Source organism: Pieris rapae, chromosome 15 (genome assembly GCF_905147795.1).
Source record: "Pieris rapae chromosome 15, ilPieRapa1.1, whole genome shotgun sequence".
Classification (NCBI taxonomy): domain Eukaryota; kingdom Metazoa; phylum Arthropoda; class Insecta; order Lepidoptera; family Pieridae; genus Pieris; species Pieris rapae.
In genome coordinates, this window is record NC_059523.1 from 7,419,556 (window position 1) to 7,437,379 (window position 17,824).

The following is a 17,824-nucleotide window of genomic DNA, read 5'->3' on the forward strand; positions in this document are numbered from 1 at the left end:
AAGGCTACGAAGACAATCCATTTTTGTCGACGGATAGAAAGCAATTTCTTCCTTCTTTGTGGTTCCATTTTACCGAGTGGTACACTCATAATAATTGATAATCGATGTAAACCAATAAAGTAAATAAAACCGTACAAATAATATTAAAATACACAAGTCTATGTTCAAAACATATCAAATAGCTTTTTAATTATTTTAAAACCGGTGTAAGTTAAAATCTGTGAATATATTTAACTGTTGGAATTGAGCTTCTTTTAGAATTATAGTAAAACATAACGCTGACTGACAATTGACAATCTTGGCAATGGCTAGCTTGTATCGACAGATGGCCATTACAATCCGTCGATTGGTTATTGGCACACTAATTACAACATTTGGATTAAGATGTCCATCACAGATTTAAAAAAATGGATTTTGATAGGTTATTGGGTTTGGGCATTAATCACGATCTCACCTTGAGATACCTTCACTTATGAAAAAGCCTGTAAAATGTTCTACAATAAGCGTTTAGACTTTTTACAAGAACTTTACACTTTTGGGCTCAGCTGAGTCGAATTATCAAACATAGTTCAGTAAATGTTAATCTACTATCCTTATCTGATATGTCATAGTGATAACGCGACAATACAACTAAATTTCAGTTTATTTCTTAAAGAACGATATTCAGCTTGTGTAATTTGTTAGTGTTGTAAATTAAGTTTATTATGGATACAAACAAGTCAAGGTAAGTTATTTAAATAATTAAACTTGGAAACAAACACCTGCTTAAATTTTGATACCTGATACAGGGCGCCCCAAGACTATTTAAAATCAAGAGAACTTAAGAAGTTAATTATACTTGAGAAGAATTATTACCAAAACGCTGAAAACCATCAATATAATAACAATATATTTTGTTTTGCAGTATGGTAACGTAAAATTAAAAAAACGAATTTACGTATAGTTTTAGTAAGATTTGTGTTTTTGTATGTTTGTATTGTAAACTAAATAACTACTGAATCGATTTCAAAAATTCTTCTACCATTAGAATGCTACATTATCCCATGAGTAACCCAGTATAGTTTATATTTTAACTTTAAAAATATTTTTAAAGTTAAAATATAAAGTTTAAAAATGTGAGTCAGTTAATAAACAAATTTATTCGTGTGTTACCGAATTCAAATAAAAGAGTTTATTGAATCTATGTAATATTGCTTGATTTTGCTAATATTTGCGCTATAGAGCTATTTAGGCTTAAATTCTTTTTTGTAAACAGATTTCTCCTATCCTATAAACTCTACAAAAACATAGAGATGTTCTTGTTTGATTAAAATTAAATTGTACCTAACAACATTTTATATAAATGGGATAGTACACTTAGAGACGAATATCATTTTTAGAGAGAAAATGTACAATAAAAAACACGTTAATAATGTTCATAGGTACGAGAACTCGATTTATTTTTCTTAACTACTTCTACGGATTAAACTTTCTGTTTTAAGAACTAATGTTGATGTTACTTAAGAAGTATTTTTATTTTTGTCCATTTTCTTGATGATTTTCTTGATGGCATCTAAAAGAAAAGGGTGTTTTTTTTTAAATTAGAATTAGATCGAATACAATTACAGACTATAATTTACAGAATTCTATCACAAATTATTTTTAGAAAATCGCTGAATGCAGTATGTAAGGTACTTTCCCTTAATGTCCATTCTGTTAGGACACCCCGTATCTGGTTTATATCAAGCAATCATTAAAATACGACTTTTGCGACAAATGTGCGGACAAACATACAAAACATACCTACACACTGAAAGCACACACGCTGCTATTCCTATTCTTGAGTTGTTAATCTATTTAAGATTATAATCCTCAAATATCAAAATTCATGAATACCGAATTCCTACCAAACTGATTACCTCCATTTTTGAAGACGGATAAAAAGGAATGTCTCGTCTAAGTTTATATACTGACGTCTTAGCAGATCAATCTTTGTCCGCAAAACCCCATCGTTTTTGTTTTGTTCCCGTGTATTTTGTCTTAAATATTTTATGTATCTCATTATTGTATGTATGTGAGGTACCCCATAGTATGTTTGATAATCTTTAAAAAATCGAGTGAAGTAATTTTTTTTCGTTGTGATAAATAATTCCTGCTGACAACGGATAATAGGCATTAAATCGCCTTTGAATTTGATAAAACTCAGTTTCGTTTGTACTTGATTTTTATGACGTACAACAGGATTTCCGGTTAAAATACCATTTGGATATTAAGTAGTAGTAGATAAAAATAATTGTCTACTTGTAATAAATATGTAACTTTATATAATAAACTTTTGAAGTTATCTTCTTTTGGAGATTTAACTTCTAACGCGTGTACATAAGTACACACACGTTTTTTGTCCTGTTACCAAAATCATATTATTAATAATAATAATACTTTAGCATTGTATCACACAGCCGTAAATTATTATTCTTACTTAACTATATAAAGGAGGTTGTTATCATGAAGTATGTATTCAACACGATCACATACCGTAACACCTCGAAAATATATAAATATTGTTTTATCTGACATAAACTGTTTATTGCACTTGCCTGTGCAATAAACAATGTGTAGATTTCGCTCTACAACTAATCTATATGAAAGGAACCTAGACGTAAGGTTTTAAGAATATCTATTAATTTGTTCGTATGTATTTTAGTCTGTTAGCCATTCTGGCAGTCATAATATTTTTGAATTTTGAACCAATAGTAGCCACAGAATATAAATTAATTATTATGTCACGTAAACAAAGCGAAACCGTAATTAAAATCTAACATTTATTCGTAGGCTTATGTGAATCAATCATTGTTCGGATCATTAATCATGGATGTTTGTGTTCAAACCAAAATAAAATAAGTTATAGATCTGTATTTGGCAATTCGAAATACAACAAATTGTTTTATGAACAGTATCAAGTTGTACTATTATAATAAAAATAGGTAACGTATAACAAAATAGCTGCTTTAATTTTTAATTTAATGTGAAGAAAAGATTATATTTCGTAGATTAGATTTTTATTTGATAAGATTCTTAATAATCTATTATGTGTTAACTGGCGTTTCCTTTAATATGGTTGTTAGTCTACGAAAGAGTCTCTGGTTTTAGCTTGTCATTCAAATAGTTATTGAAAAATAATTTTTGACATTTTCGATTTTAAAGGAATAAGTGCAAGGTAATTGTTTTCAAGTTAAATAACAAACTTTGTTTCTATAAATATTTCAGCAACACATTTGACTTTCATTCGCCTAGATTTATGTATAATAATGTCAAATCACGTGGAAGGTATATTCAAATTCAAATTAATTTACGCATATAGGTAAAACCATGTACACTTATGAACGTCGAGTATTTTGTGTAGTGATTTTTTGTAAGACTGAATATAGTTATCATATTACAATCAAAATACGTTTATTATTCAATTTAGATGCGTCTTAGGGCATGCTTATGAATGTCAAGATTATTTACAAAATTTGCGAAAGAGCAAGACTACGCCATCAGTTCGCAAAACAAAAGTTTTACACTCTCTCTACATTAAAAATCTCATTCAAGTTACACAAGAAAAAAAAAATAAAAATAAAAATATATTTGTATACCTATTTCTTTTAACAACTTCTTGTATGACCTTTACAGCTAATCACAAAAAGATCCCTCTTAACCTAATGTTAAACATTATTTCCTTTAAATTCGTCTGTGTTACTTTCATGCCCATAGCTTATTAAGTGTTTTACCTATGGTATCCATACATTGGAATCAATCCCGTTGGTTTTATTTTTTTAATTATCGAAAACAACATTTAGAAGACACAATATACACTTGATCTTGATTTCAATGTTAGATGAATTACAGCCCACGTAAATTATGTACTATACTTGAATACATGTTAAAACATTACGAACCAACAGACAAATCAACAGTAACACTAATGATGACATATATTTTAACATATATTTTTACTAAACTTAGGTAAGCCAGTTGTAATGGTTAATAGCGCCAAGGAAGCGTGCTGGCTGATTTATTGATGGTGTTAGTGAAAACGTAATGTGAACCAAAACAAGCGAATAAAGAAGATAAATGAATTACATTCAGACCCCGCCATTTGTAGCAAACTCTCTTAAGTACCTGAAGCGCCTTTTAGTCTCGGTCAATAAAATTAGGCTTTTACTGTACAGAAGGTGACTTTTTATGTGGGATCTACGTCCAGAGTTACTTGTAGGTCAAAAGGTCAATGCACTTAATATTTGAAAAAAAGTGTTGGTGAAAAATTATTTGCGTAATGGAAAATTTCAAGAATTGTTTGAATTATTTAATAAGCCTCCCTGACTGCTAATATTTATATGGTAATGTAAGCGTTGTTGACCTATTTAGCTACTTCAATGAAAAGAAAATGAGAATAAAAACTAAAACATATTAAATGTTTTTTTTAAATATATGGTAGGGGTGCTCGCCTACGGGACGCCCAGAAAGTATTTTTAGTAGGTGCGTTGTCGTCCTTTGAGGGAGTCATATGAAAAATGCCTTGTGCGATCTGTGGAAAAATACTAGCCATCAAGTTTGAGTTAAGAGGGCTTAAATTCCAGGGTCTCAAGGTGTGCATGGGCGGCGGTATCACTGAAAATCAGATGAGCCTTCTGCCCATTTGCCCTCTGGTCAAAAAAAAAAATAAACGAGAAAAGACAATTTTGACATCCTACAAATACTCTTTGGTAAAAGTATGATCTAAATCATGTTATTCATAATACGATTATTTAAAAATGTATTTATAATCGTTTAATTTTTCAGTAACTGTTAACTTTAATAACTGCTTACGTGCAATTACTTACAGTAACTTTATTCGTATATAGATGTCCTAAAGTACGAAGTATTTTGTTGTTACCAAGACAGAATTATAGTTTAATACATACGAATTCCTTTTTTAAGTACATTGAAAAGTAATACATCATAATATTTATAAAATTCGTAGTAATTGAAAGTTGATAACAAGATAAAATGAATACAATTATGTCTACGAAATGAATAAATTTTATTAGAAATATATGAATGACATATGAAAATGTTTTCTATTAATAATAATCAATTGGGCACAGGATTACTAACGGCTCTAGCTGTATTTGGAATATTTAATAAGTATCGTTCCTCGAATCGAATGCCCTAATGTTTTTAATCTGTGCTTAAGTCCATTTTAATTCGAAAAGGGCATTCCCCTCAGATATTTATTTTTTACTTTTAGAGTGAAAACAAGAATCTCATTAATTCTAAACTTTTTATAAGCCCGGATTAAAAAGGTATTCGTTCGTAGAAGCTTTGAAACTGTTTAAAATGAAGCATTTGTTGTTGGTTAATAATTATGCATAAACAGCTAAACTTTATTTGGAGTTTTTGTTTGTAAAGTTTGTATAAATATAATTTAAATGAAATGTGCATTAGTTTAAAACAAAGTTAGTAAATAGAATATTTGCTAATTATAATATTAATGTTATGATAAAGCCATACATGTGGCACAATAATCTGCATCTGTAGCATGGATTTTTATTAGCTTTGGCTGTCTGACATTTAAGAAATATGAATACGTTACAATAAATCAATCCATTTAGCTCGATAGCTTTGTTAATGATATCACTGTTCTGTGACGGATGAATTGAAAATCTGGATTTAAAAACTATGCGATAACTTACACTTTGTTGCTTCTAATATATAAGACAATTCAATTAGAGGAATTGAAAATCATCAAATAATAAAGTCCAATTAATTAAACGCCATTTACATTTTGATGTTTAAGACATATGACGTCTTGTCATGTGTCAACTTCCAACGTATAGACTATAGTATATAAGAAGTACAATTACTTTGAGTGTTAAATATAATATTTGTTACCTATTAGTTGATGATTCATTCTATTTATCAAACCCATTAATAATCATTTTTAAATTTACTGTGTTTTGTAGATTTCACAAGATTTTTAATGATGAGAAAAGTACGCGACGCGCGTTTGATAAATCAAAAAAATTACTTCGGTGCATTGAATGATTGTGGCCAATTTATTAGTCTGGCTTTACAATCTTTATCGAATAATGGCACAATTCTAAAACAAAGTCACTTTGTCAACCCCAATTAAACTTGTCCTGCACTTAAATCGCTAGGTCATACTTATTCTCATTGATCGTAACCTAAAATGATGATATGTATTGTTCCCACACAGTGTATTTTATAAGCATTTGTATATGTGTATGTATGTTAATATAGTAGTGAAGTCGATAAATACGGATTATTTTTATACATGATTAGCGAATATCTTCTAACAAAATACGAATTAAAATTTGTAATAAAGGCAGATTTGGTCTAAGCCCCAAATAGATAACGCACAACTTACTTGTTACGTTCGTTATCTTTCAAAGGTGCTGCTGAGGTGACAAAAAATTGTTATATTCAAGAAATCAAACGCTAAGCGAAAACTGTTTTTGAATAAGTCAGTAAAATATTAACAAACGCGAATTCCCATACTAAGTTTATGTAACTGTTTACAATCCAACGGGGCATGAGACACAGTTAATTTATTTGGTTCTTACTTGTTAAGTATCATTCCACGCCTATAAACCAAAAGAATTAAATTAGGCTTAAATGGACCAATTGAACTTTGTATGCGGTAAATAGTAAATCCCGAATAGTTTCATCATACGTAACAGCGATTGTGTACAACGGAGAAACACAAAGAAAAAGTAGGTTAAGCACTGCGTCCTAGAGTGGGTTTGAAGACTTTGGCTTGAGGAATGCTCTTCCGTTGGTTTCAACACTGAAGCACTAGATAACAATAAAACTAAAGATCTATTCAACGTGTATAATTGCAGCCTATAGAATTTTACTGTGTCCTGATTACACATTTGTAAATTCAGGTTAATGCAGTGTAAAATCGATTAGTTAACCTATTCATTTTGTGAAAAACTTAAGTATAAAGACATGGGACTACATGTAAATACGAACGTCGAGGCAAACGATCTAGAGTTAAGTGCATAATGTCCATTGCCTGTCCAACAACAGAAGGGTTTACGTTCATAATAATAATAAATAATAATAAAAAGTCTTTATTCATTTTAAGTAGGTACATTTTCTTTACTAAGTGTAAGATTTGGAAACCCTTTTAAGTAAAAATTACCTGTGTCAAGGTTCCCAGCTCTGACATAAACAAACTTAATTCTTAATTACTTAAAATAATAACATCTCTTAAAGGTTGTAAACGTCAATATACCTGAAATGACAGCTACTGTACTGTGTCCTGTGTACTGTAGTGGACAATACTAAACGAAACTATCGTTCATTCATACAAAAAATAGCATCAATTGTTTTCCTATAATCCGCGAAACAAATCTTGAAACATTTCCCTTACATCCTGGGCTATGAGCCCCGCTCTCACAGTAACAAAATAAGCGGTACTATGCACAACACGCCGTAGCAGGTTTCCAGTAGATTGCTAAATGCATTTTTCACGTTTCATTCGGGCAGTTGTCGCGAGAATATAAATCAAACTCGCAATATTTTTTGATACGATATCAATCTTTGAACAGATGTATATGAATTTTATGTTTTTCATACCTCATTTCGTTATGTAAATATTATGCATTTGATCCACGCTTTTATTACGCTTCAAAAGAATAAATCAACATTATTTATATTTGAAGATAGAGACAGGTTCATTGGGTTTATATTGCTGTCATATTTAACTTTTACGGCTCGCGGGCTTAGCAATTAGTTATTGTATTTTTTTTAAAGTCGACTAAACTAATTTTTGCTTGAACCAATTTTCAATTCTAATATCCTCCTATTATATCCTAGTCAGACCCCGCTGAAGCAATTACATTTATAGTATAACATTTATATTTTTCTTGACATAAGCCAACGTTAAACATGGCCATAGACCTACCTACAAAATAATAATTTGTAAATGGAATGGATTTCTTTCCTCTCGTAGAACAGTTAAATTTTTGTAGGCACTGTACTTATGTAGGTTTTGTAGGCTCCTTCAATCGAGTCTAGGTTCTATTATTGAAATGACTATGTAAATACGTATATTGTTCTACATATAAATATGCGTAGAAGATATAAATTTATAGCAATTTCTTGATGACACTGGAAGAAACTAGCGTTTAAGGTACAGGCTAGGCCTAGTTTAAGCGCTAGTGCTCATAGATGTATATTATATATGTATAAGGTTGACCACAATGAATGTTGTAATATGTGTATTGTGGTATTTGTTTTTGTGTCAAATAAAGAAACTTTTTATTTATTTTATTATTATTTATTTAATCTCCAGTTGTCGCTTTTATTGCATCACAACGAAAGAAATGATATCGACCCTATCAAACGTGAAAACGAGAAACGAACAAATGCAAACTGAATTTGTTCTAGAATTATAATTAAGAAGAAAAAAAAGGTTAATACATATAAAACATTGCACGTAGATATTTTAACTAAATTGCTATATGGTGTGGTTTAACCGTACATAGTTTTTTTTATTAATTATGAATAGTCTTAATTAAACAATTTCTTAAGGTTCGCTGTTTACAATGTTATACAATTATTTTCTTTGTGTGAGGTTAAAAAGTTAAGCTGTTCCTAGCAAATTCTTAAACATCCTTAAGCGGTGTGAAAAATACCTCGCTGTCGGAAAGTTTGTGCATAATTTTCCGGCGTTGTAGTGTTGAATATTGAAATGAATTGCGGAACTTTGAAACGTGTATTGTAAGAATCTCCAGTTGGGAAACTAGAGTCATTGTATTAGGCAAATGCCACGAAATATTCGAACATGGGATGCCCTCAGCTTAATTTTATTGTCAAACTTCTTTATTACTGTTCTTGCTTTGGATTGTTATCTACTGTATTGTAATGTGGTGATACATATTATAAAGGGTATAAATTAATTAATTTCTGAGCTATATAAAAATATCATCATTATGAATTTTAAGGTACTGTGATAATTAATTGTTTTATCGAGAAATAATAATTGTTTTAATCAAACTTCTGACGCATCTTTATGCACATTCTAATTAACTAAAAAAAAACTTCTAATCAGTGAACATAACAATATACACTCATGAGAAGTTATACTAGGTTGGTAATAAAACTTTAGATATATTTAATACATTTAAAGTTTTATTATAACGCATTACCTTAGTTAAATAAAATTTATTCAAATATCACTTAAAAATATTTCTACATAAATAAAGAAATTGACAGTAATAAAATATATTAAAATGTTGACTATGCTTACTTCTGGGTATCGGTTTTTTGTGAAGGTATGAGGGTGTCGGATTTTTGTGACGGTGTGCACTCGCATCGTAGAAAAATACTCTTAAAATTTTTCTTACCTTTGTTTTTTTTACTATTTATGATTTTTTTTAAGGTACATATTTTATGTATTTACTACTGTTGGAACTGGTAGTTTATTAATATTTAACAATACTAATATAACTATTTATTATAGAAGTCAAAGAAGTTCATACACATAATTTTTACAGAAATTATAGGTTAAGGAAAAAGTATCATTCTTGTTAGATAAAATATATATAATAACTACAAAATTGTTAATATAGTAAATTCTATGTACGAACCAATTTGTATTTATGGTGTTAAACCTGGATGAGGTATTGAAAACAGTGAAATTCCTTTGACGCTTTTCGTCTTTTAGCCAAGAACCTTTGCTACGAACGATGTCGGGGGCAAGTCGAGTGGAAGCGACCTAAATGTTGCGTTAGACCAATTTCCTGCAATGGAATTTTTACGACATTTGGTGTTCATTGTTATACGTTTGTTGTACTGTTGATAGTCAGTAATTTATACGATTTTGGGCAGTGCTTGCTAAACGGTTAGTCGTAATTCTCAACTCTAAGCGCCGTTTGAGGATACAGAATTAACTTTTGAATGAAGAAAAATTTATCAAAGAAACAGTTGCAATCTTTTTTTTTCGATTAGGAAATGTAAATGGTGCTTATAAAATTGTATTAACAATAATAATACTAATAAATCAATAGTAGATTAGTATTGTTTTTAACTTAATATTTTGTTTACTCAGGTAAGTGACATTTATGTTTTAATAATAATTAACTACTCTAAACCTAATTAAGCCTTTGGCAAGTCTCAACCAGTTTTCCAAAAGCTGACAATTTGTTATATCAACATAGAGCCCTAGCTATATGATACATAAATTATGACTTAGTGCATAAACAAACATTCCTGATGCTGCTGGGACGTAACCATGCCAGTACCTACATTATTGTTATACAGGATAAAAGCATGGTAAAGACGATATACAACGGGAAAAGAAATATTTTATAATTATTTTGTATACAGGGATATTAAAATTGTACCCATTGTTTTTGCTTTAAACTTACGTGTTAGCGACATCTGTTGTCTCGAATTTATATGAACTATTCTTGATGCATATATCAGGCAAAAAAAGGACGCCGTTTTCTACTTCAGCAATAAGCACAATTATGAACCACATTTATATTTATATTTATATTAAACAATAAAGTTTATTTTTTACATAACTCTAAGTTTCTAGTAGTGGTTAGTGAAAGCCGGCCACGAAACGTTTATGTACAATTTTTAACGCCCTTTGAAATACAGAGCCTATACTATTACTGCAAAGCTGTAGCGAAATATGGCAAATAAAAACCTAACTTCAAATTAAAACTCAATTTGATGTGAAGTGGAAGAAATTTTGAAATGGTTTGAATTGAAATAAAAATTATTTTTAAGAATTATTTATTATTGTTTTTACTAGTTTCCTTCAATAAATCTACTTTTTTTGGGTTACCTAATCCACTCCCAGACTGATAAACACTAGTGAAGTAAGACAAACTTTCAAAAATAACCTGCATATACATGACAACAGATATAAATGAAATAAACGGACAAAGAAACGGAAACATATATCTGTGGCCTAAAAAATTGTAGTGCCATAACTTTCTTTACTTGCATAAACAAAATGTTATCATTTGTGTAGAAAATTTAATTATTAGCACCATTGTTTGTTTATTAATACCTCTTGGCATTTAAAGGTTTCCACAACAAAGAAACATGTCAATTGTTGCTGTTAACTGTTTACAGGTCGCTAGTTTTCCGATCTAAATAACAAGTCGGTCGATATAATATTCTCTCTATAAAAGATAATTCCAGAGTTATCGTTATATATATCGTTACCAAGATGATATATACGTCTATACTATCTTCGTGCACTATGCACTATGCAGACTTGTTAGTTTTTATTATACTGCTTGAAGATCGCCGTCAGTTTCGTGAAGCGTATCTTGTTCTGTGCCACATGCAGCAACTCTTCTGCTGTCGAATTACCCCTCCGTTCCCTACGATAAATCAGCTATGATTTTTTTCTTACTAGCTCTTACACTACAAAAAAGCAATACATTATTACGGTGCAAGAAAAACAAAATACATTTTAATTTAAAAATAGTGTTACAAGAAGATATTGGAAATATATAATGTGCCTTGTTTTTATATCTAAGCTAGAAATAAGTTGATACACTCGTTGTGTCTTCTGCTGAAAAACCAATCAGCAGGCTTACATTTCATCTTTTAAATAATGAGTGTAAAATACGCATTTCACGCACTTCTTAAGGCGATATTACGTAAATATACCCGCAAAAGTTATAAAACCTCAAAAGTTTAATCGCATAAAAGTTAGAAGCTCAAAAAGTATTAAAGGCAGACTAATTTAAAATCACTCAAGAGTGTCTAAAGGTTATCTGTTTGAGATCGCGATAGGACGCGTTTAGCTTGGGCGGGCGGCGCCCAGCCAGTTGGCAGCGAAATGTGCCGCGCCCAAAGATACCGTAACCGATTGGCCAAATTTTATCTGATAAGAAGTAAGAGAATTGAAATGTCCGCTTGCGATTTAATATTTTTATAAACTGGGAATTGTTTCTTTATATTTTTGTTACTATAAAATGTTCTATCATATTCTTAACATTTATTTTTTATCAGATATAAAAAAAACTAATTTTTATTTGATACTACATATATTTAACAGCAAATTTCTATCTACTATACATAGCATACTATACATAGTCCGATCCTTAATGCGTTTTGAATATTAAAAAATAAAACAATGAGTTTTTAAAAGAAGCAGTGGCGCTACAACTTCTTTAGGTCCTGGCCTTAGATTTATGAATCTGTTTCATGATCATTTTTAAATCTAATAGGCAAGTAGGTGATCAGCCTCCAGTGCTTGATACACGTCGTCGACTTTTTGGGTCTAAGACATGTCGGTTTCCTCACGATGTTTTCCTTCACCGTTCGAGCAAATGTTAAATGCGCACATAGAAAGAAAGTCCATTGGTGCACAGCCCGGGATCGAACCTTCAACCTCAGGTATGAGGTAGCAAGAGAGACGCTGTTTTAAGTAAAATATTTTGTTAAATTGTTCAAGCTGAGATGAAAAAATATCAACGCTTTAAGCTAAAGCAGTGTGTAAAACTATTTTATAATTGGAGTGTAATATACGTGTCATGAAATTCCGTGAGTACATTACAGTACATTTTATCCGCTTTTTTGTGCTTAGAGCACTGCTTTGCTTAGTGGTTTCAGTGTGCGGCTCTTATCCTTGAGGTCGTAGGTTCGATCCCATCATCATCCCAATCATCGCGAGAATATGTCTTAGAACCAAAAAGTCGACAGCGTGTTTCAGGTACAGGAGGCTGATCACCTAAAATTAGATTGAAATTCAAAATGACCATGAAACATATTCACACATCTGAGGTCTAGCCCTGAAAAGGTTTTAAAACCACTGAGTCATTTTTTATTGTTTTGTACTGTTATTGAGATATATATTACGATATATTATTTACGCTTTGTTCCCCTAAGTATAAATCTATTATCATATATAATTCAATTCCACTGACTTTTTGTAGAAGTTTATAAACACTGAAAGATCGTGAACGAGTTGGTTGTGACTTGAGAGTTTAATAGTGTTGTTTGCGTCATAAATTTTCGTATAAAAATATTAATCTCTTTAACTTCAGTACTTTTATACTAAACGTTTTATATTTCATTTCTTTTAGAGGACATATTTAGGTGACGTCACAAGTAGTACAGTAATTCCATAATGTTTACTTTTAATTTTATACTCGGTTAATTTATACCAGTTATTTGAAACAATTACTTATATTAAATGTTAATTGCAACATCGTAACAATAGTACGCGTTTAAATACATCAACGGAGAAAACTAGTTCAATCATCTTTTAAATATATACCGAAAAAGCACAGAAGCCATATTTAACATTTACACGTACATTTTACTTATATATTTTTACATTAAAACATGTTTATATTTTATTGACTAATGCCTACTACAAATCCATTCCTGTCTGTCTTAACAGAACCTACTCTTTCTTAAACCTACTCAATTTCCTTCCTCTTTTGCGTTTATTGTACCTTGCCCACTAGTTTAGTACTTGCTTGCTTTCTTCCACTTTTCTGTTCCTCTGAGTTCTATTAAAGTTTAATTATATTTATTACACGTACATGATTAAAAAAACTAAATTAAACCATGATTTATTTCACTCCCACAAGTTTCATTGACTTACCCACGTAAGTATGACTTTAACGATTTGTCTAATGTCGCATTTGAAGTTTCTTTTAAGCACTCTCGACATTAGTGTTAATGTCAGAAGTAGGTCAAATGAGAAGCGACAGAACTAGAAGTAATACGTACAAATGCATATACTTCAATCAAAAACCATGCAATATGGTTCTAGAATCTATATTTGTGATACAATTTTAATGAATTACAAATTTAAAAGATATTGTTTTATTTTGGGCACAGACTAGACTGTTATATTATGGTAGTTGTTGGCCAGATTTTGGACTGGATTTATGTATATTTATTTATTATATACAACATCATACATATTACGAAATCTATTGATAATTTTATAAAATCTTCTATCTAATATGTACGACAATACATGTAAACAAAAGTTTTACAAAAAATAGGAATTAAAAAATACAATTAAAAACATGTACAAGATAAGACACAATAAAATAAAATTATCAAGAATTTTTGGTACATAAAGCAGGAAAAAAAATATGGTATATGGGATTGCCTTTGGACACCTGTAAGAAGCGTAGTACTAGTTTATCTAGTCTTAATATATATAAATTACGCATCACATTGTTTGTCCGCTGTGGACTCCTAAACCACTTAACCGATTTCGATTAAATTTGCACACCGTGTGCAGTTTGATGTAACTTAAAAAATAGAATAGCTAACATATTTATAATTTTATGTTCACTGATCTCCTCTTAAGCGGCTGATCGGTTTTAAAGATTTTGTATGCGTTTGGGTAGAGCCTTAGATGGCTTAGATTCACAAATCATCTCAGATGGCGCTGAAGCAGGTATTTTCATACTTTATTAAATATCCCAGTCACCTGAAATATCATGCAAGACAACATCTGTCATGTCCGCTAGTATTATATATTTAACAAGCTGACCCGGCGAACTTTGTTCCGCCTTAATGGCAATAAATAAGCAGTTTGTTTTTTTTTATTGGAAAAATACAAAAAAATTAAATACCTACATTAATCATTCATTATTATTTCTGTATTTTAGTACATAGGTTGCTCTTCACTTAAGTACCTTGTGATACACGACATTTTTTGTTTTATTATCAGGCGCAAAAACAAACAACGCTGATGGTCTTCCGACCCGTGAACATGCCACGTATAATAATTGACCATGAGAAAAACATGAATGTTCTAGATTTAAATCACAAACTTTTAAGGATTGGCCTTGTGATTTGTTGATGGTCATGGCAAATGCATGACGTATCGGAAATTGAAGTCTTTTAAATTCAAACGGCATATCGGTTGGGATCATCGGGATCCTCGGAATAAGAACTTCCTCACCTGTGAATTTTCCTATCATTATCGTAGCGTAAATTACATTGTTCTTCAATTTTCTAACCACCAAACGCATACCGTTGCACAGTTTTGGTTGGTTTATGTTTCGAAGCATGATTACTACGGAGCCAACCTTTAGGCGTAAATTGTGCGGTGGTAGGTAAGCCAGGCACGTCCAAAGAGTTTAAAAATTCAATTGGATAGTTGGTGGCTTCATCTTCATTTGTGACGCAGTCAATAGATTTGAATGAATGCATTGTTCCAATGATCTTATTTTGAATTATGTAGTTCAGGTCATCTACATCTTTATTCTTAGCCGCTAAAATTGCTCGCTCACTCAACCATTTATTATTTTTGTAGTTAGAAATAATGTTTGGAAACACAATTGTTGATAAGTTCGTCTTTTGATTCCATTCATCGACAGGTACTTGACCATTACCGATAGTCAGCAATTGCTCCGAGAAATCTTCAGCAGATATATCATTAAGCAATGTAACTCTCATGTTTGTTGTCAGCTGCAGTTTCTTCACATAGCGCCATAGATTTGACGATTTGAGGCAAGTGTTTATTTCGTCAACAGCCGTAGATCTTGGAATTACTGGCAGTATTTGGCGGAAATCGCCAGACAGTAAAATCATTGCTCCTCCAAAACATCTTGAGTCATTGCGTAAATCTTTTAATGTTCGGTTAAGTGCTTCTAATGCACGTTTATGCGCCATTGTGCATTCGTCCCAGATGATGATTTTCGATGCCGCTAAAACTTTTGCCATTGCTGAGTGTTTTGCAATATTACACGTTGGTTCTTCAATAGTTTGAAGATTTAACGGTAATTTTAATTCTGAATGAGCCGTACGGCATCCTTCTAACAATGTGGCTGCTATTTCAGAAGAAGCAACTGCAACCGCTATGTTGGATCTCGCCCGAACAGTTGCTAAAACTAATGACATGAGGAATGTCTTGCCAAGGGCATCTAGGAAATATAAACCACCATTTTTTTCATCGTTTGCCTTCATTAAAGTATCATAAACTTCCTTTTGTTGGTAATTCAACAGGGTTACATTAGTTTGAACTTCTAAATCTAATTCCTGGTGATCATATTCACGTTCCCGTTCCAATACTCGATTAAATGCGTCTTTCGACAACAACAACAAATAGAAACATTCATCATTCTTTGGATGAACTGTATACATACGACCATACCGAGTTTTTTTTTTTAGTTTTTTCTTCACTGTTTATACGAATGGGCAATGGCACTATCATTACATTTAATTATTTATTTAATAGAAATATTTTGAATATTGATTTCTTACAAATATCAAATTGTCATATATACGTCATTACATAGCTGTCAATATACGTCAATTACATAGCTATCATTTGCGTTTTATTATTCTTTTTTGTTATACCACGTTTTATAGTGACTGACGTTTCATGTCAAGTCCCACGGGAACGCTGTCCAACGGGATAAAAAGTATCCTATGTCCGTCTCCTGGCTCTAAGCTACCTCCATTCCAATTTTCACCCAAATCTGTTCTTCCGTTCTTGAGTTATAAGTGGTGTAACTAACTTCTTTTATATATATAGATATATTTTAGACTCTGTGTTAACTCCGTCTAATATGTGAATCTTTTTCTGTTTTCATTCATTATCATTAGGTAAGTAGGTTATCAACCTTTTATGCTCGACCCACCCAAGTTTGCGTCTTATCGTAAATTCATTTCTGCAACCGTGGATCAAACTAGTGTTTACAACCTAAATCCGTACGTATAATTTTTAACCGTAACCAAAGGAGCAGTTAGTTATCAATTCGAAATGTAGGGTCTCTCTGCATCTTCTACCGCATTTACCATGGAGTTCCGAGGAGTTGTTCGGATTAATAAGTGCAGTCAGTATGCAGTAATGTCATTTTGGTGGCGATTCTTTTTTTTAAATATTTATTTATTAAGTACCCCTACAGCTAACATAAATTATATATAAATACAAACAAATACACTGAGAATATAGCCAGAGATGGAATACATGATTCATTTTACAACAAAAAGATTTATAAAAGGGAACAAACAAACAAAAAGTATTTAATACATTTAACTAATTGTGATTTAATTTATTTAACTAAGCTTAAATTGGTTGTGTTGTGTGATGGTGTAAAAGTGTGGGTATGTATGTGATGGTGTGTATGTGAGGTGTGCTCATGATGTAGGTGATTTTGCGCTATGGATATTCATAATACACTTTTTAACCATATTCCGCGATAACCCAAACAAGTCAAGGCCTAAATAGTGGTCATTGTATGTCCGGGCAGTGCGATACAAAACTGAGTGTTTTGAGTTGAAAATATATTTCAAACTTTTCGAGTGTTGTGACAATCACTAGGGTCGCAACCCCTTGTCTGCTTCAAGTTTCCCCTTCCAGATACTTTGAACTTGCTGCATACTTCACGTCTCAGTTTTGTCTCTAACGTCTAATTAAAAATAACCTCGCGGCTTTTAATTTAACTTTTCGCTTAAATAACTTCCGCTCTTAATCATAGTTAACTGATGGGAAGGACTTAAATGGATTAGGATTAAGTCTATTAATTATGTGAAGTATTATTTCCAACACACAAATATAGTATTTAAAATATTCTTAATGTACATAGTAATCGTTATTAAACAATAATGAAATAAAAATAAATCAGAGGCGCTACAACCTCTTTAGGTCTTGGCCTCAGATTTCTGAATCTGTTTCATGATCATTCTTAAATCGGGTGGTCAGCCTCCAGTACCTGACACACGCCGTTGACTTTTGTGTCTAAGACATGTCGGTTTCCTCACGATGTTTTCCTTCACCGTTCGAGCAAATGTTAAATGCGCACATAGAAAGAAACTCCATTGGTGCACAGCCGGGGAT

The 17,824-nt window shown here is 31.3% G+C and overlaps 1 protein-coding gene across 1 annotated transcript in view; it reads left to right on the top strand.

The window, feature by feature from the left end:
• The first annotated feature begins 656 nt into the window (after positions 1–656).
• LOC110992809 (inactive rhomboid protein 1) overlaps positions 657–17,824 on the top strand; it is a 99,466-nt gene continuing 82,298 nt past the window's right edge. The window contains exon 1 of the mRNA XM_045631256.1: positions 657–724. Within this exon, the coding sequence (XP_045487212.1) occupies positions 705–724 (20 nt within the window). The 5' untranslated portion in view covers positions 657–704. The remainder of the gene's footprint in view (positions 725–17,824) is intronic.